This window comes from Lingula anatina, chromosome 5 (assembly GCF_051362555.1).
Source record: "Lingula anatina isolate TDL-2025a chromosome 5, LinAna3.0, whole genome shotgun sequence".
Classification (NCBI taxonomy): domain Eukaryota; kingdom Metazoa; phylum Brachiopoda; class Lingulata; order Lingulida; family Lingulidae; genus Lingula; species Lingula anatina.
Genome location: NC_141771.1, coordinates 11,967,624 through 11,987,658, shown reverse-complemented (window position 1 = coordinate 11,987,658; position 20,035 = coordinate 11,967,624). Strand labels below are relative to the sequence as shown.

General features: G+C 36.3%; 2 protein-coding genes across 8 annotated transcripts in view; both read left to right on the top strand.

The window, feature by feature from the left end:
• Positions 1-13,037, top strand: part of LOC106164098 (nostrin-like) — a 44,735-nt gene extending 31,698 nt beyond the window's left edge. For 4 of the 7 annotated variants that reach the window (XM_087013387.1, XM_087013381.1, XM_087013383.1 and 1 more), the window contains exons 4-18: positions 1,033-1,095; positions 1,516-1,597; positions 1,751-1,813; positions 2,045-2,155; positions 2,410-2,526; positions 2,767-2,874; positions 3,179-3,298; positions 3,675-3,783; positions 4,048-4,136; positions 4,547-4,675; positions 5,385-5,465; positions 6,221-6,250; positions 8,107-8,245; positions 8,612-8,719; positions 9,273-13,037. In XM_087013387.1, the coding sequence (XP_086869513.1) occupies positions 1,033-1,095; positions 1,516-1,597; positions 1,751-1,813; positions 2,045-2,155; positions 2,410-2,526; positions 2,767-2,874; positions 3,179-3,298; positions 3,675-3,783; positions 4,048-4,136; positions 4,547-4,675; positions 5,385-5,465; positions 6,221-6,250; positions 8,107-8,245; positions 8,612-8,719; positions 9,273-9,370 (1,447 nt within the window). In that variant the 3' untranslated portion in view covers positions 9,371-13,037. The remainder of the gene's footprint in view (positions 1-1,032; positions 1,096-1,515; positions 1,598-1,750; positions 1,814-2,044; positions 2,156-2,409; positions 2,527-2,766; positions 2,875-3,178; positions 3,299-3,674; positions 3,784-4,047; positions 4,137-4,546; positions 4,676-5,384; positions 5,466-6,220; positions 6,251-8,106; positions 8,246-8,611; positions 8,720-9,272) is intronic. The other 3 variants (XM_087013382.1, XM_087013384.1, XM_087013385.1) reach the window with 3 other exon arrangements.
• Positions 13,038-13,980: 943 nt separating this feature from the next.
• Positions 13,981-19,812, top strand: LOC106159267 (patched domain-containing protein 3-like). The gene is made up of 5 exons (XM_013535487.2): positions 13,981-15,356; positions 16,232-16,373; positions 16,742-16,942; positions 17,216-17,347; positions 17,947-19,812. The coding sequence occupies exons 1-5, from the start codon at positions 14,460-14,462 to the stop codon at positions 19,416-19,418; spliced, it is 2,844 nt and encodes a 947-aa protein (XP_013390941.2). The 5' UTR covers positions 13,981-14,459; the 3' UTR covers positions 19,419-19,812.
• Positions 19,813-20,035: the final 223 nt, after the last annotated feature.

The window sequence follows — 20,035 nt, the reverse complement described above, 5'->3', positions numbered from 1 at the left end:
AAAGTATAGAAATAGACAATTTATCGACCCATTGTGTTATCAGACCACTTGTATTTGTGTTTCTTTTCAGTGCTGTTGGCAATTTTCAAATTAAAAAAAATTCATGGCTGACAGGCAGAGATATAAGATCTGATTACAGTAGAGTAAAAGGTTTTCACACTATTTTTGGTTTTCAAGAGTTTCTTAAGCCACAAATAAGAAAAGTAAAAGTAAAACTGTAATGATCATAAGCAAAGAATGTGGTTTCTCTCTCTTCAAATTTTATTCAACTGAAGTTTTCTACATATTAAAAAAGTAATAATCACAAGAAAAGAATGTACTCTCTCTCTCTCTCTCTCTCTCTCTCTCTCTCTCTCTCTCTCTCTCTTCTTCTTCTTCTCTCTCTCTCTTTCTCTACCATCTTTTTGACTGAATTTTTGAACTCCATGACCTAAACAAAAATTTTTATGCAAAACTTAGCCCAAAATTGTTGGGTTTGTTAAATAACAGTGAGGGGTAGGGTGTGTACTTTACTGGCCACAACTTGACAAGATAAGAAATGGGCTGACCATATGTACCCAGATATTAGCCCCTTGTAATTTGTATGGACTAAATGACCTCTGTAGACACTCCTCATAAGGAATATGTGGGGGGTCACTTCAGCTTCTTTTTCTTCTTTATTTGAATTTGTTAAAGACAATCTATGATAATCTATGAAAATAGAGGTTACCCAATTAATTGCTGTCACTTTTTTGAAGTAAGACATTATGTCTATGAAGATTGAATGCCTTCAAAGTGTTAAGTCTTTTTTGGAAGGTAGGGGGTGGATATCTTGAATAACTGTTACAGCAATGACAAGTGATGGAAGAAAACAGAAAAGGCAAAAACATTAGTTTCTTTAAAGATCAGTGAACTTAATGACAATATTGGCATGAGCCTCCAGATACCTACTTAAATTTTTACCAGTCACAGTTATTTTCATGTATTAGTAGTTACTAGAAATTGATATCTGTATCTTGATCCTCTCTTTATATTCGATATAATTATTTCCAGCACTATGGTCTCAGCCTGGGGAACAGCAGCCTCCGAGATGGAGAGCGAGGCGGAGTTACACAGGTAGGTTGTCTCTGTCTCCAATGTGTGCTAGTTACAGCATTTTTTTTTTCAAATTTCCCAAATACAGTAGATTAGAAACTAATGTATCCCATGCAACCAATAAATTTGTATTTTATAATAATGCTCATGTATTTTACAAAAGAATAAATCGCTAGTTTTGATGATCATGTGATTTAGTGTGGCATAAATGGGAGACTCCCTATGCTAGCTTTTAGTTTTGATAAAAAGCTAAAAAAAATCATTAAATGGAGCTAACTTGCATCAGATCTGAAGCTCAGGGGAATCTAAAAACATTTTGGATTTTGATAGCAGAGAATATTAAGCCAGGATATGAGGGATTTTGATCTTGTTTTTAAAATGTAGTGTTATGATGGGCAAAAACTAAATGATTTTCAGAAATATATTTATCCATTTTTGTAGGGGTTTAGCCACATCTTTTCAAGAAGATATCTACAAACCTTTGAAAGTTCTGTCAGAAACACAGTATAAGATAAGAAAACCTGTAAGTATGGGGTAGCTTGACATCTCTCTCTCTTTCTCTCTCTCTCTCTCTCACACACACACACACACACACACACACACACACACACACACTTTTACATATATATATATATATTATGCAAAGTGGATAAATCCATACTTTTCTCAATTGCAGATTGAAAACATGGTAGATAAGGCAGCTAAAGGACTGCTGAACAGGAGAGAAGAGGAGCAAAAGGTAGAAGTAGATCCATTATCATCATTGTTGTGTGTATTATATATGCTGTATCAGTAGTGATAATAGCGATAATATAGCCATCAATAGATATAACTTGCTATAATGCAAGTTTGATATTTTACATTTGTTAACAACCATTTATTTTCAACAATAAATTCTGCAACATTTTTATATGTACACTCCTTTTTCAGATATGTAAACATTTTGATTTTATTGTATATGTATTCCTAGATGCGAAAGCATGCCTTCTCCTGCTGTAAAGAGACAGAAAAACTCAGTGAACAGTTACAGGACGCCAAGGCTGGGAAAAGCAAGCAAATGTCAGACAAAGATATAACAAAGGTCAGTATTACATACAGGACTACAGTTGAGTAATAGTTAGATTTACAGCACAGATCCTGCTTCTTTGTCAAAAACTTTGTCTTCTTTCAGAATTTGTATATATGTATATGCACGCATATATATGTATGATACTTCTTTACTTTTTTTGACCATGTTAATCATTTTGACCAAACACAATTTTTCATATTGTTTCAACTTTCGAACTAATCAGCAAACTCAAACCTTCAACTCCCTGCTGTTTCTCGCTGTTTTAGCTGGAGAAGAAATGTAGGAGTGCCTCCACATCACTAGCTAAGGCAGACACTGAGTACCACGAGTCTTTCCAGAAAGCAGAGGTGGCGAGACAAGAGTGGGAGGCAGAGGTTTATAATGTAAGTTCTATATACCAGCATGTTAATTTGTACACATGGGATTGCTTTCCATGAGATGAATATGGACTGTTACCCATGAAAAAATTATGAATCTGTTGATGACTATGACCCTTTTCACTTAGTGCAGCACACCATTCTGTGTTGCTAATACAGTATCTTTCCATATGGCAACTGTAACTACTGATCTGAAAAAAAAAATATGTTCTATTAATTTTGAATATTTTAATTTACATTCTACAGGGCAGTTCGCAGATGCAGAAATTAGAAGAGGAAAGGATATCACAAATGTTAGAATATTTACAAAAATATCAGAATAGCTTAGCTGAAATAGGGCCCAAATTAATACAAGTAAGTAGTGTACCAGTTGTTCATACATTGTGCTAAACATTGAGTACTTAACTATTAGTGGAAAACAGCAACAGATACCGATACAGCTACAGATGTATCTTGAAATTAATTGTTCTGCTTATTATGAACTAAACTTGTTTTGACATTAAAAGCCAATCGGAGTAATTGCTTGTGGGTCTCTGAGCTGTTAGATTTCTTTCATTATTATTTTTATTAGCTTCATTTATTTGATTAATTTATGTTATTAAATTTATTTATTTATTTGTCACTCATTGCCCCACATATGTCTCCTTTATTTTTCCAGATTTGTGATCGTCTCCGTGAAGCTGTGTTGGTGGTGGATGTCCAGAGAGACCTTGCCACAGTGGTTGACCAGAAGGGGACAGGACCACACCAGCCTGAACAGCTGTTATTTGAAAGCTATGTGAGTACACAGAGAGAGAGAGAGAGAGAGAGAGAGAGAGAGGGAGAGAGAGAGAGAGAGGGAGGGAGGGAGGGAGACAGAGGGGAAGGAGAGAAGAGAGGAGGGGAGAGAGGTGGGGGTGAGAGAGGGGGAGGAGAAGGGGAAAAAGAGAGAGAGAGAGAGAGAGAGAGAGAGAGAGAGAGAGAGAGAGAGGAAGAATAGGGGGAGAGAGATAAGTAGGCAGAGAAGGGAGGTACAAGAAAAGGGAGAGAGAAAGAGAAGGGCAAAAGAGCATGTAAGTAGAATGTAGTGACTGAGGAAGAAAGATGCCGATACATTTGTTGTTGGTCACCACCTGCTTTTAATTTGTAATTTTGTTTCATTTGCCCATGAACAGGCAGAAGATTTTAACAATACTATGAACCCAGAGAGAAGACGGAAGGCTTTAACCAACTACTTATTATATTTACAACAAGATGTAGAACGAGAGAAAAAAGGAAGAGAAGGTAAATTTTGAATAGATGTTGATGCTTTATAAGGTTAAAAGCTTTTCACATTTGCAAAATTATATAGTGACATCTTGCTCAAAGACGACTTTATAGTATTTTTACAATATTCATACATTTTGATTGATTATAACAGATGAATTATAATGTTATACCAATATTTGATGATTTTTATTTGAACTTAACTGTTAATATTATTTATATATTGTTTCATATATAGTGATGTTCCTAAAATTGATATGGCATGTAATTCACATATTTCAGGGGTAGAGAAGTTATTAGATGTGTACAAAAATACGCCCAACTTTGCCGATCAGGGAGCACTTGATGATGCTAAAAGAAAATTAAAGAACGTAAGAATGGCCAGGAACTGATTGTACTTATATAAACAAAGAGTGTTTCAGATGACACATTGTGGAATGTAGAATGTTTTAACAAATTTCATGATAAATGTTAATTACAATAAGAAGTCTTTTTAATTGAATTTCACCATTTAATAAATTAAATTCCAAAATTACACTTAAACACTATATATGCTGTACAATCTTAGGTCAGCCCATTTTAACTGGAAACACGCCTTCGGTCAGACTCACAGTTTAAATTTATAATATTTTTTATTTCTTTTTTTTTATCTTTTAAACAAATTGTAATTGGATGCATAATGAATTTTAATCGAATTATAGTATATCCTGCAGAGAATAACAGGAATGAGTTAAACACTTCTGTAACTTTGATAAGTACATGGAACTTGGTCGATTTCCAGGTGAGTGCTACCCTGAACTTCCTGGAAGCCAGTTATTACAAGGTGTCCTGTGCCTTAGCACAGCTCAATGGGAAACCAAAGCCTGATCACAGGTTTGCTCCATACATTGAACAAGTCAAAGACAAACAGGTAAGGACACTTACAAGTAGATATTTAATATGTATAGTTATGCCCAACAGATTGTCTTTATCCTGCTAAGTTGAAAACCTTAGCCAGATCATACTTTTAATTAGTATATTGAACCAGCAAAAACAAAGGAAAAATGTAGGATTATGCCTTAAAGAATCTTGAAATAAATCTACCAAAGAGGTAGACAATTAGTTTTAAAAAAATTAGAAAGGGACACAGGTTTGGTCTACACTGGTAACAGATAAGTGAGTATTTTGATATAACCAATCCTTAAATTATGCTGATTAGTGTTTCGCACCTGAGCTTGACTGAGATGTTATCTGTTTGTTCAAACAAGTTAAGAAAAAATTTGGTTCTAAATTAGAGACACATGTTTTTAATCACCTGTCACCAACTAGCCAAATTGATCTCAAAATACACAAAACTACATGGAGATCTCTGAATCCTCAAACAGACAGCTATGCTTTGAATTTAAGTTCTGACATCTATTCTCATGTTTAGTGGTGACATCTGCTGACATTTTTTGAACTAAACTGTTTTAAGCAAAGAACTCACAAGTGCAAACATTACGTCTCAGTACATGATATTATATGATATTACTTGCACCTAGTTGTGTGAAAGTAACCAGAACTTTTGGCTTATATCCTGTGCCAGTATATCTTGTCTCTTCCTCAAGAATTGATGACCATTTTCTATTGTCACGTCTTAGTCTCTGCAGGAGGTGCAGATGGCGCCACATGGCCGTCACATGTTTCCTCATTTTCTCCGCAAACTTCTCTCGGACACCCTGGTAGGAGCACTTAGAGTTGTTAGCATGGGCCGTAACTGGCATGATGTCACATGTAGACCTCCTTTTTTCTTCCAACTTCTCTGTTTTGGCTATAGATGCCTTATTTGTTAAGACATGGGAGATTTTTCTTGTGGACCCTGTGATCCCTGGTCTCTTTAGCTCATACATATCCGTACAAAGACATATATGCATTGCCAGCCTCCAGACTTGCTGCATGAATCTTGCATTTATGAATAGTTTAACAGTTGTGTGCAATATTATATACTAAAAGTTTGTCATGTGACATCACATGGTCACATGACTTTTTGCAGGAGCCGTGTGGTTTGTTGCATATCAAGTATGTGCTTTATGGCACGCGCCTCATGGCATGTGTTGACTTTTATTTTTAATATGACTTTTGGTATTAAAATGCCTGCATGAGATTGGCATACAAACCCTTGGTTTTATGGGTCACTAGAAACTCCTCTGTCTTATCAGCATGTCCCTATTGTTCTCGGTTACATCTGATGCTGGGAGGGGGGGGGGGGGGGGGGGGGGGGGGGGATACCACATACAAAATATGTGTCACAATCTTTTGGACCTGGCATGAATCTGGGTCCAGGTAGGGCTAAGTTGCCTTTCTGATAATGGGCTCATAATAAGACCCCAAATATTTAAAAAAGATTTGGTTATATCTTTTAAGAAGTGTTAAAATACTGAATGCAGGTTGCACTTGTCATATGTTCTGTCTATGATTTAAATCCTGTTTCTTTCAGAATGGCCATGGCCATGGTCACAAATTACATGTATGTGAGTCTATGGTTTATGTTGGTGATTTTGGTGTTAGTTATATATATTATGTATTTATAACCTGGTCAGGATGTTTATGCTGCTTGTTGCTGCTTGTGTATTGGGCTAGACTTGTACAATGTACGTATATACATAGCAACCATTTTATCAAATTATAGTTTTTGGAATGAAAGCTGTCAGTAATGTAAAGAAGTTTGCTAATTGTCATTTTGAGCATTGAAAAATTCATAACAAAAATAAAAGTGATGTAGAGAATGTGTTGCATATTGGCAGGCTTCTTTTAACATGAGCATTTTTTATTATTTTTTTTTCACAAAGCTAAATTACTTGTTACAACTAAATGGAGACCAACCACATACATTATGCTTATCATTGCTAACAAGTTATTTATTTTATTTGTCTTAATATAAGCAAATGACAGGTGTTTTATTTTTACCCATTTGAAATACTTAACTAGATTTTTTCTCACTATTAATTAAATGTTTGTCATGGTTTCATTTTCCTGAAGTCAAAAAAGCTTACCTTGCGAAAAAGACCACTTGTAAGTGTTAACAAAGGCCGTGAGAGCATTGTATTTTTCATTGATTTCTAAAAATTATTTCTTACATTTTTTTTTCTTTATTTAAGTCAGTGGTAGGTTGCAGTGAATATTACGTATTACCTTGGTTTTTAGTAGTATGCTCCCACCAAAGCTTTTCTTTCCCCCCTCACACTAGTGTGTTATATTTTTTAAATTATTTCCTTGGAATGCCTAAGTAAAAAATATAACCTTCCTTCCACCACCCCCTAGTGACCCCCCCCCCCCCTCCTCCAAAAAAAAAAAAAAAAAAAAAAAAAATTAATAAGAATAAATAAATAAGAAGGAGAATATGAAGAAGAACAAAAGAAAGTAACTGATTAATATTATATCAGCTTTCATGTTCATTTGGTCTTTACTATCATGAATATACTTGTACATGTATATATATGTGATGTATTTCAAGGGAACATTGTTAACTCATGCTTTTACCCAGTGGATGGCTCATACTACTAAATTAATGGCGAGTAAAATAACCTCTGCAAATTATATTAACTTTTATGTTGTCACATTTCTCAGGTTTATTCAAGTGAAACTGTGATTTCAACTTGAGTGTTATAATGTTATTGAAATAATTATTGTTGTTCTGTTGAGAGCATCTTTCACAGACCTGCTTAAAATGTAAAAAAAATAAAATAAAATAAAAATAAGAGAGAGAGAGACACATGGTAGAATATCTGTAGATGGCAATATTTTGTGAAATATGCTTTCTGTTTTCACTGAATTTCTTTTATAGTGTGTATGATTTTTTTTCTTTTTTTACGTTAAGATAGTGATGTCACGTATATCTTGAGTTCTTGTGAATTTTCTTTGCCGGCATTTGCATAAAACAAATATGTTGTTTTCACTTTTGTAAAATTCAAAAATGCAAACCCAAGTTGAGTATTTTATCCCAGAATGTTTAAGAGCATGTATATGCATGAGTATATTGGCATAGATAATTGTGGGAAAAGAAACATTCGAGAAGTCAGAACTGAGCTTTTTTCTCGCATCATTTGTTCTAATTTGCATATATATGTTAAAACTGAGCACAAAGAAAAGATGGAACTAACGCACACACACACACACCAATTTCTGGATTCACAAAGCCTGTTTTAGCTAGTCAGATATATCTGATTACTTGGACTGGTCAGTAATTCAATTTTTAAGGTTGTAACTTACTAGAGAACAACATTGCAGTGACAACTGTTATCTTACAGTGGCTCTATGAAACCAGCTACCGTACAGATGAATCCACCTGATTCTTTGTAAATTTGTACATTTGTTAATCTCTAGGGTCAGAACTGCAGTGTGTTGCGGCTGCCAGCCTCGATAGCAATGGAGGGAGCACCTGACCTTGACCTCTCCTTACAGGGTCACGGCAGGGGGTCTGCAGACGGGGGCCATGATGACAGACATTCCTATGGAGACTTTGGTGAGTTTAACATGTTGTTTTTGATAGCTGTTCGTGAATAATGTGACTTTGGGGATTTATTCCTAGATGGAGCCACAAAGCAAGACAGTATGGATTTGCCTTATGCTCTTGCAGATATGCTCAAAACAAGAAACACCATATCATTATTCAGGTATCATGTTTCCAAACAGGTTGACATGTTTTTGAATATCTTTACTTTGTACATGTCAAATATTTGATATTTATTCTGGCTACAATATTAGTTAATTTCTTTGCTGTTCATGCACTGGAGATGATAGTGAAAAATTAATTTTTGTATTTGCTATTTTTGTTGATATTTCATTTTTGCCAATGACAGTTGTTTGTAACAGAATATTTTTGTTGTAGATGATGATGAATTTGATGATTACAATACCAATGCCACAGTGTTATGCACGTGTCAGGCTATCTATGAATACCAAGCCAACATGAGTGATGAGCTTACCATTAGACCAGGTAGTGTGTTAATTATTATAATTATTATTTAAATTAGTTCAGCTATTTATTTATAACAGAAAATCTCATTAACATAATAGAATCTCATGCATTTACAGTACATATTTACAGTAGTGACACAAAATATGCCTCAAACAAGATGCTGAACTAAAGCAAGAGGAATATTTACTTCAACTTCATTAATGTTAACTTTGTATTTTGCCCATTGACAAAGTGTCATGAAATTGTGTTTTGAAAATGTCTTAAAACACTGGTATTCACAATACTCATATGAACACATTCTCATTTAACTGTTACAACTGGCATTTTTATCTCATATATTTTCCCTCTGGTAAATGATTGGCTATTGGCATTTTAATGGTACATTTAATGGTTCTGTGTCTGGACATTTAACCATTACTGTTCTTGTAATCAAATTAATCTTGGAGAAGTTCTCAATAAACTTCTCATAACTGATATCTTTTTTTCTTAAATATTTTCATTCATATTAATTTTTTTAATCATTGTAGTATTTTAAAATCTTTATATATGCTGTTTTATTTCTATTTTCAAGGTGACACAATTAATGTGTACCACAAACAAGATGATGGATGGTGGCAGGGTGAACTCAATGGACAAGTGGGCATTTTTCCAGCCACATATGTACAATAACGCCACTGGTTCTGTGCTCCACATAATGCAAAGCACAGTGGGAAGTAATTATGTCATAAAAAGGTGGCGCTGTTGGCAAGAAGAGCTTATTGGACACTAGAACTATTACCAGCTCTGCACAGTGATAACTCCCTGGCAATGAAATTCCTGGGTGTGACAGTATCACGTGGTCCAGAAACAAGAAGTTTTTGGAAGAGATGTTTCAGCATCTTTTCAACAATGAAATGTTTAAAAGTTGGTAACACTGGCTGCATGTGTACCATGGAACTAAATGTGCCACCTTTGCCCCCAAAAGACTAGTCTAAGGTGGAACATATGACCAAAAGAACTCATGGGTATGTGAATGGGCATAATCACAATGTGGGATCCTCAAGCAAGATGATAGACTCTAGCAATAACATATTGGATTGGATGCTTGTAACATATGCCTTATTATAAGGGGCTGGAGACTACCTCTGGCAGCAGTGACTACCTAGCTGATAACTTTTTTGTGGGACCACATACTTTATGTTTTCAGTCCCTTTATAATTGGAAAAAATAATTGCTGGCACAACTGCAATTGTGTCGTATGCTAAACTTTGAAAATCAGTGAGCCTTTGGACAGGCAGTTGGTAAAGGACAAAACCGTTCTGGAAAACCCTCAGAAACTTTAAAAGGTTTTGTCATATATTATAAAATTAACGGTGTGTTTTCTGTATTGATTGAGGAAGACTCGGCCTATGGAAGGACTGTTTTATATATATATATATATATATAATTATGACGTGGATGATTTACTTCTGTAGAATGGATTGAAGACTATCAGCACAGAAGGCTGATGGTACCTGTTGGCAGCTGCATTTATACATATATCTACATGTAACTATTGCCATTCCTGTATAAACTTGCCTTGGTTCAGTGAATTATTCTTTTTTTTTTTTTCTAATTTCTTTGAATATCCTGATAGAGTTCCTATTGATCATTTCAACTGGTGTCTTTTGAAAAGGGTCACTTACAACTTTGATAAATTTACATAATTTTTATTAAGATCTCTTTGAAACTTGACAAATTGAAGTCTTTCACTTATAAGCTGGTGGCTTTTCTTAATATTTTGTGTATTTAATGTGACTTTTCTAACTAAAGTCTTTCATAGATTATTTGATGATTTTTGGCTTTGATGGAGAAACTGAATATTTGAGGAAAGATCCTCAAGAGCTTCATGTATGATAAATTGTGTTTGAAACTTTTGCAACTGCTGACTTCTTTGATAACTGCTTGGGTGCTTTTGTCAAATGAAAACCAGATCTTGAAATTTTGTTGTAGAGTTTGTTTACATTGTTTATAAAAACATCTTTCATTATGAACAAAGTTTAAACAAACTTGGTTTAGACCAGGATATAGTCTAAGACCCCATTCCCAGAGATTAGATCGATCCAAACTAGATCGACCTAACTCCCTGGGGGTTCATGCTAAATAGCTGTCAGCCGAGCGGGCACGAAAGTTAATTACATCCTTACAGCTTGTAGTAGGGGGGACGGACATTTAAGCCAGATTATCTGACAGTAATCTAGTGAGACTCCCCACGGGGATAGATCGATCTAAATGTCTGGGAATACGCCCTAAGAGTTTATGGTTAGGTTTTCGAACTGCCAACACTTGCACATTTTTCACTAGACATTTATTTGGGCTCTAAATGTCTGGATAATTGTATTTTTAATTAGTTTTAACGCTCAAGTCCATTATATGCAGATATTTCCTTCTTCTGTACTATTAATTTCAAATTGACAGGAGAATGAAAAAAGTTAGTCAAAAGTTAGTCAATTTTGTGTTTCATATACATTATGGAAACAAATATTTGTGAATGTCTTACTAAATATTTTGATTAAAAATCATTGTATTTCATTCAATTTATCATATTATAGTGGTTGTTATTTTCCATTATATTATCTTTTTGGTTATTTTGATATTGCTCAAAAGCTGCATAGCCTATAATTAAGTGACTTTGCAGATTTACTACTAGATGGAGCCACAAAGCAAGATAAAAGTGATTTGACATTTTATGCTTTTCAGTAATGTAGAGAAATGTTGGTATTGATAAGAATATAAAAAGTATAGTTTTCTGTTGGCATTATATTCATATTTTTGGTCAACAATGAGATCTTGGCTGTCCTTTGAAAAACCTCTTGTTCTCACTCTGAGAGTATTCAGCTTTTTACATCTACTGTCTTGGGGACAAAATGTGCACTGAAACCAAAAATCCACTAATAAGACGCTTGGTAAAATATATTCTATAGCTGATGGTAGTGAGGTACTGCTGTTGTAATAACTAGATAACTGCTACAGATACAGAGCTCATCATAGGGCTTAATTGGAAGCAATATATTTACTCTGGGATTGTGTTATTTCATATCATGTGTGAATAAGTTGTTGAATTTCACAACGTAAAGAATATCGGCAATGTTTTGCTAAGGGCAGTGCAGATTCATCATTGTGTTCTGGTATTAATATTACATGTAGTCTGATATTATACCTGATAGTGATTGATAAGTAAGTCTCCACATTAAATGGTCATCAATCTTAGCAATAACACACCAGTCTTGGAATAAGCAGATAGCAGTTAAGAATTTAGGGTTTGGTATTCATCATTGATATCAAGGAAATGTCTCTGTGAGTAAAAGAGATGCCATAGGTACCATTAATGTAAGTTGGCTGCTCCATTTAGTTGTGGACACTGTGTTAAACAGATTTTTATGAGTGATGAATTTTACTTAAAATTTTTTAGCATTTTGTAAGTACACTAGCATATGTCAATTGTAACTATTGGAAATATATTCAGTTAGAGTTCAGATGATGTTCAAAAATATATTGTGATAAATATGTCACATAATCACCTATTAACTTTCTGAACAGAAGTTTTATATTATTCATTTCCTTGATATATTTGATGAGTTAATATAAATTTGTTTTGAATTAAAACAGCTTTTAAGTTTCTCCTAAGTTTACACATTTCGGGATTGTAGTGCTGTCTCAATGCAAGGCCATGGATGAGGGTAGAAGTCATAAATTCAACGTTATAACCTCAACATATGCAGTGCAAATACTCAAGTAATTTAAATCAATCCAGATGTCACTCTAGTCATGATTTAAGGACCAAGGTCTAGCCAGTTTTGTTGAAACTTGAGTCGGAATGGGATTTCTTAGCTTGCCAGAACCTCCTCAATGATAAACTGTAGCATTTGAGATGAGTTTCTTAAAAAAAAAAACTCTGAAACTCCTAGTGATTCCAGGTGGATGTTAGATGAAAGTAGATTAAAATGTGTCGAGATTTTTTAATCGTCATAAATGGATTTTTTTTTTTTTTTTTTTTTTTTTTTTTTTTTTTTTTGTATATTCGGATGTGCAATGACATAAAATTGTTCATAAATAAAATTGAATAAGTAACACCTTACATGATACTAAGTGATAACTGTTTGTTGTAGGAGTGACAAACAAGGTGATTCCATGCAAGGTAGAATAAAATTAACTATGGCAAAAAGTGTATATATCGTACTCGATCCCACAAATATTTCGGTTTGTAGATATTTATTCGAGAAGATTTGTTAATGTTTTGTTGTAAATCTGCAAACACATGTATATGACAGTCTGGAAGACTGTGCTTAGAAAAATTAATAAAAACATTTGAAATGTTGTTTTAGTCTTTTTTCTGAAGTCTTTTTAAAAAAAACTTTCCTTTTATAAAAAATGGCTGTTTTATTGTGCCTTAAAAGTGGAGAAAAATTGAGACATTTTCAAAAAGTCCTCGTACACTTTCAGACGTCATGACAAAAAGGTAAATTAACAATTGTGTTAGATAATTCGTGATTTGGGACACTGGTAAAACCGATAATATTATCAGATCCTCAATTGTGTATAGTGACGAGCACAATCAAACGGAGAAAACGACAACTGGAAAACTTTTCAGTCGATCATTCGCCGGTAACGTGCGCTGGGACCTCGTCACATGCTGAATGATATTTACTCACGCTGGCTGCATATCCAATATTTGATGGAGATTGAGCTCAAGAAAATTGGTCCATATTCACCACCACCCCCACCCCCATCTCCCCAAAAACAAACAAAAAAAAATACTTTGATGCATAAAAAAATGGTTTCATAGACCTCTGCATGAGTTGTAAATTATCTTTTCGAATGTTCGGGTCCCGGGGGGGAAGGGGGGGAGGGATGGAAAGACTTTTTGAAACGGGGGGAGACCCCACCCCCTGAATCTGTCCATGATCGCATATGACAGCATAATGATCAAAGCATTATACTCCGTGAAAGATAATGACGAATGTGAAAAATATCATAATAAAAATGACTTTATTGAAACAAATTGCACGTACTGAGTCATTTCACCAATATGTTACAATATTTATGTTTTTAGTTTGACGTGGATGATGTTACTGCGTTTATGATCAGTAAACATGATAATCACAATAGAAAAATAAATCCCACCCATGATTCGCTCGAAAAACATGGTTGCCAAATGAATACAAGGACCTCAGCTGGCCATAGATTTTCCCCTTAGTTGAGTATGACCGGTGTCGTACACTAGAGGGTGCCAAAGGGGAGGGAAGGGAAGGAGAAATGGACCAATGCATTAATGACATCATGGCTATAAAAGGTTTTTGCAACTTTTGTGATGTTTTAAATCGATTTATAATTCATAATACCATATCTTATGAATATTTTAATATTTAAAATGTAAAAAGTTTTTGTTCGGCTAGGATTTTTAACTTGGTTTTGATTAGTCTGTCCATGAAACATATATTCTTTTAAAATAAAAAAGGGGTTAATTAAGAGATCAGTATAAGATCAGTTCGCAGAATTCTATACGTGTACGTAATGCTATCCTCCCTGCCTCCGTCGATCCTTCTGGCACCTTCTCAAAAGCCCCATTTGCCGTATCATTGATTCACCGTTACCAGCCCTTGCATTATGAGGCTCATCATCCACTCTGCGGTTCATGACGTTTCAGTAGTTCAGTCGTCCAAGAGGAACCGTTCCTGAACATCACTGAACCCCATCGCCAGGCGGAAAGGGCAGGGCGAACCACCGGGAGAAGGCGAACATGCGCTGCGAATGGACCTGCATCGACAAACCGTTGAGCATCTTGTTTGCGCGACTGGGTCGTTTTGTGGCACGGCACCCCCTGCTCCTGTTCTTTGGCCCCCTTCTGGTGACTGGGATTCTTGGGACGGGTTTTTATAGATTCCAGCAAATTTTGGACGTGGAATATTTGTTTACGCCGGAACACGGTAGGGCAAAGGCGGAGCGAGACACGGCGCGGAGACTGTTTCCCAGAACGGAAGATTTCGACCCAGTCAGAAACACCGAAGCCGGCCTCTATGTGAGGTTTATTATAACACCCAAAGGTAAAACGAACATACTAGATCGAGGCATTTTGGAGGAGATATTGGAGGTTCACAACCAAGTTTTCAATTTCACTGTGTATGGGAATGACGAACAGAAATACAAATTTCAAGACCTATGTGCCAAATGGAAAGGCAAGTGCGTAGAAACGAACCCACTTCTTTACGCTATTGGGTACAATTCATCCAACATCGATCGAACAAGACTCTCCTATCCGTTTCACCAAATCACGGCAACGCACCATGTGACACTGCCGAACGGTTCTACAATATACCACACCGAAAGGCGGCCGCTATTCTTAGGCAACTCATTAGGAGGGATTAGGCTGGATGCCGGCGGCTCCATAATATCGAGCGCTGCAGCTCAGTTAGTGTACTACCTCAATGAAGACCTGAACCCGAAGCTGGGGAAAACGTGGGAGAAGCAGCTGACGCTCGGCATTAGCTGGTGGAATCTGTCCAGAATCGATATAACTTATTTTACGTCACATACCCTGGAGACGGAGCTGGAGCACAATAGAGAGCAGATACTGCCGCTGTTCCGCATCACCATTGTACTGTTGATTGCGTTCTCTATGCTCTCCAGCATGACGCAGGTATTTTCATTGGCGAATTTGTATCAATTGGTAAAAAAGCAGCACTGGCGGATTCAAGATGTATCAAAAAAGAAAAAAGAGAAAACTCTTATTTTTCCTGCGTACGATGGGCACTTGGCTTTTAGTGCAAAAATTATCCGGGGATTACTAGTTCATCGCCTTGGAAGTCGGTCCACCATTATCACTTTTAACAGCGCTAAGCATGAGTAGACGCATCGTTGTTTATTTAAGACTTTCGAAACAATCAATAATCGTTGTTTTTTGCATCCTAATGTTAATAATATAATCAATATATCTATACAGTGCTCTGTGATGTGGATAGCTCTTTTAAAATTGGTATTAGACGCACATTGGCTAATCCACAAAATGAAATGGGGGACTGGAGAGTGACCCTACCCCCGATCGGCTACGCATACATTCCATCTAAAAAATGAGATTTTCAACCCAAATTATATTTCGTTTTCTTCTTTTCTTTTCATTTTCTCTTAATTAAATTAGTCAATTAGTTTTTCTTGCATTTACGCTCCGCACTGAAATTAATCAGCCATTAGTTACACCGCGCTATTTGTCATTGCCCATTCCCAGCGCTGTGGAACCCCCTCCAAATTTCTATAACAGCACGTCCTACAGCGTGGTCGATTTATCATCAGGTATTACCCCAATGACGTCAGTTACCGTCAGGTGTTACCCATATGACGTCAATTACCGTCAGGTGTTACCCATATGACGTCAAATGTCGCGTGCAATTCGATAAGTGATCCAGAATAGCGCTGTATGCGCGAAAAGCAAGATTTACTTAGCCTAATTCACACCAACGAAATAACATTGTTCCATGGTTCCTACATTTAGATACATTTGTCGTCTGCTTCTTTCAGGACTGGGTTCGTAGCAAACCATGGCTGGGGCTGCTGGGTGTGATGTGTGCGGGTCTGGCAGTACTGTCCACCTTTGGCCTGTTCATGTATATCGGCGTGCCTTTCAACGATATTGTGGCCTCCATGCCCTTTCTCGTGCTGGGTAAGTTAATAAAAAACACGATGCGTATCTTTAGACGCAAGTCTCTCTCTGCCCCTCCCTCCTCCTCCAAATGACGACGCTCTTCCTTAATTTTAAATTGCTTGCGCAATGCATTGCAATTCTTCTGTTTTATTACACTTCTACATAAGTTGTTTGTTAGATGTAATAGTATAAAGTCCTTATGACATGATTTACAGAAAATTCAAAAACCTATGTTTCGTTCGACTTTTAACTGAATAAATTTCTTCTAGATCTAGGTCTTTAAAAAAAGTCCAGAATGCAATAAATGTCATAGAGTATCTTAAATAAGTGGCGTTAACACCTACTAGGTTGAGGTCCTTCTCAAAGAATCACATTGTTTCACGTAGGGACTGGAGTGGACAATATGTATATCATGATAGCCACCTGGCGGCAGACGGACCCAAGGGAATCCGTGGAGGAGCGTCTTGGACTGACGTACGCAGATGCCGCCATTTCCATCACCATAACAACCGTAACTGACGTTATTTCTTTTGCCATTGGCGCTTCGACCGATTTTCCTTCGGTGAAAGTTTTCTGTTTGTACTCGGGTAAATGACATTGGCATGTCGTTAGCTTTATATTTACCGTAATGATTGCGTTGCATTGCAAATAAAAGTGAAACCAAGGACAAAGAGTTTATGGTTCATTTTAGCAAAGTCACATTCAATTTTAAAGTCCGCCAATTTTTATCATTAAGAAATATTTACGTTAACTTCAATTAACGACAGTGCCTATAGGCTATACCCTTGATGTATGTTTTCTTAGATTAAAAAAAAAACCTACAAGAACCTGAAGAGACTCAGATTATCTTTTTTTATCAGGAGTCGCAGTTCTTTTCACATACCTCTACCAACTGACCTTCTTTGGCGCGTGCATGGTCATCACTGGGCATCGTGAGAATGCCAGCAGACACTGCCTGACTTTTAACAAAGTAAAGCCAAGAGGAACGACAGGTAAGGAATTTGTGTTTGTTCCATAAACAAATAAAGTTTCATTTGTAAATAGCTATAGAAAAAGTAACTGTCACGGAAATGAGGGCTGTGATAGGTATTGCCACCTATAGGTATTATAGTTATGAAGTAGAAGTTTTCCTGTTGGGAGACGAAATATTTGCTTGTAAATCTCAGTTAAATTTTCTTTAGTTATTGACAAATTGAAACTTAATTTGCTTATTAAAAAACACGTAACTAATGAAACTGCTCAACGTGTGTTTGTTTGATATATGAAAATATATGTATGACAGATGTTATTGTGTCAAATCGCGCATACAGCCGTAGCTTTCGTGCTCTTGATAATGCCCCAACCAGAGCAAACTGTGGCAACTATTCTTGTGATCAAGGCTAGAAATAATTTTAATAAAAAAGTTTTCCTGGAATATTATGTTAAATTATATTGGGAAAAGTAGAAAAAGTTTGCATATATTTTGGGGGAATGCTTAGTTTAACTATGTTTACCGTAGCTGATTACATGTAAATTAGACCTCTTGATTCCAACAATGAAATTGAAAAGTTTTCAGCACCCAGTTTAAATTTCCTGTGTTTCTCCATTCCAGGAAAGCAAAATAAAGCTTACTGGTTCTTCTGCGCAAGCGGAACACCAAAGGTAGTTCGTGAAAGAGACGACCTCAATCCACATTTCCTCATGATGTTCTTCCGTGACTATTACGCTAAACTGATATCTTTCACTCCTACGAAAATCATAGTTTTACTGTGCTATGGCGCATATTTGACTGGAGCAATATGGGGATGTACCAAAGTAAAGGAAGGAATAGAGTTCAAAACATTCGCGGCAGACGATTCTCAAACGGTTGTGTTCTACGAGTCCGAAGAAGAATTCTTCAGTCATTTTGGGCCAAAGATACAAATCATCATTGAGGAGAAAATGAACTACTGGGAACCGGCCATTCAAAGAGATTATCGTAGCCTGTTTGATGACTTTCTGAGCCATTCTGACTTTTTTGATGAGAAAAATTCTGAATGTTGGCTGTGGGGATTTTTAAAATTGGCTCCAAATTTTACCAAAAACACTAGCAGCGGTGCCTTCACAAATTTGTTGAAAAATAGGTATTTTTCCATGGAAGAACGTTACAAACAAGATGTAGTATTCGATGCCAAAAAAGGTACGGACATCATCGCCACACGTTTCTTCATACAGGCCATAAATATCAACTCTTCCATCAGAGAAAGGAGGATGATGGAACTTGCCAGGAATATAGCCGAAAAAAGCAACTTGTCTGTCACCGTTTATCATCCAGCTTTCATTTACTACGACCAGTATCTCTCCGTCATTCCAAACACGCTCATGAATCTGGGAATCGCGTGGGGAGCGATGTTATTGGTCTCCTTATTATTTATCCCTAATCCAATCAGCTCCTTCTGGGTTGCACTGTCCGTGGCTTCCATCGAGGTGGGCGTCATTGGTTACGTAACTCTATGGGACGTTCGTTTGGATTACACAACAATGATAAATTTGATCATATGCATCGGTTTCTCTATAGATTTTTCGGCACATATGGCATATGTTTTTGTCAGTGCGGAGGGAAGTAGGAAATTAAAAACAAGGAAAGCCATGTATTTTCTTGGCCTTCCAATTACCCAAGGTGCAATATCGACGATTCTTGCAGTGATTGTTTTGAGCGCATCCAACGCTTATCTAATGCGCACCTTCTTTAAAATGATTTTATTGGTTGTCGTCCTGGGGGCGGGGCATGGTTTAATTGTGCTTCCGGTAGTTCTCTCTATCGTTATGAGGAATCCAAAAGAACAAGAGATTCCTGAAATTATTAATAACGCTCGGGTACATAAATCGTCTGCTCCTGACTTGGTACCCTCTTCAGGTGTCGATGCTACCAGTGACGAGATGACACCAAAGAAATCAAATGGACACGTGGAAAATGATCAAAAACCTCCTGATTACGGTTCAACTGTCGAAAACGAACGAAAAGTGCCGTCATGCTCTGGGAAATGTTTTGAAGCCGAAGAGGTTCCAGAGAAACGAAATCAACTTTGGGTGACATGGGTTTAGGACAAACGAAGGTCAAGGTCTTATGAAGGCGGCAGTCCCTTGCCAGTCTCAACCAAAAGTCTGCGAAATGGATCATGTTGTTCAAAAGGCGTTTCTCTATACAGCTTAAACCGCACTACGCATTGCTTGGTCAACTAACGTAAGCCTGATTCAATGGAGGCGTCAGTGTAGACCCGAAAAACTAATATAAAAGGCGTCAGAAGGGATAAAATGAGCTCATTAAATTGCACCGGTACTTTTTACCACTTACTCAGGGTAATTTTTATTTTAACTTAACGTTAATTTTTTGTTTAAATGGTTTTTGTTACACATTCCAATATGTGATGTAAAAGGAAAAATAGTGAGATTTATCTAGTTGCTATGCTATGGTGATCAAACACCAGAATGAAAACGATCTGCAAGATCCAGATAGCATATAGTGCTTTGTTTTTGTTTTTTTTTCTTTTTTCTTTTTTTTTTTTTTGTCAAACAAATGAGGAACGGCGAAATTTCACAATTAACAATAATGTCCGTGCTTCCTTTGTGTGATTAAGTTTGTTGAAGGGCTTACTGGTAGAGCCTTAAAAGATTTTTTGGTTGTTCCAATAAATAAAGCGTAGTCATCAAAATAAACGTTA

Bases quoted from the DNA above. Each gene is read 5' to 3' on its own strand.
- LOC106159267 (XM_013535487.2), top strand. From the start codon at position 14,460: ATGCGCTGCGAATGGACCTGCATCGACAAACCGTTGAGCATCTTGTTT. The intron at 16,374-16,741 runs GTAAGTTAATAA...TGTTTCACGTAG, and splicing joins CATGCCCTTTCTCGTGCTGG to GGACTGGAGTGGACAATATG. The intron at 16,943-17,215 runs GTAAATGACATT...TTTTTTTATCAG, and splicing joins AGTTTTCTGTTTGTACTCGG to GAGTCGCAGTTCTTTTCACA.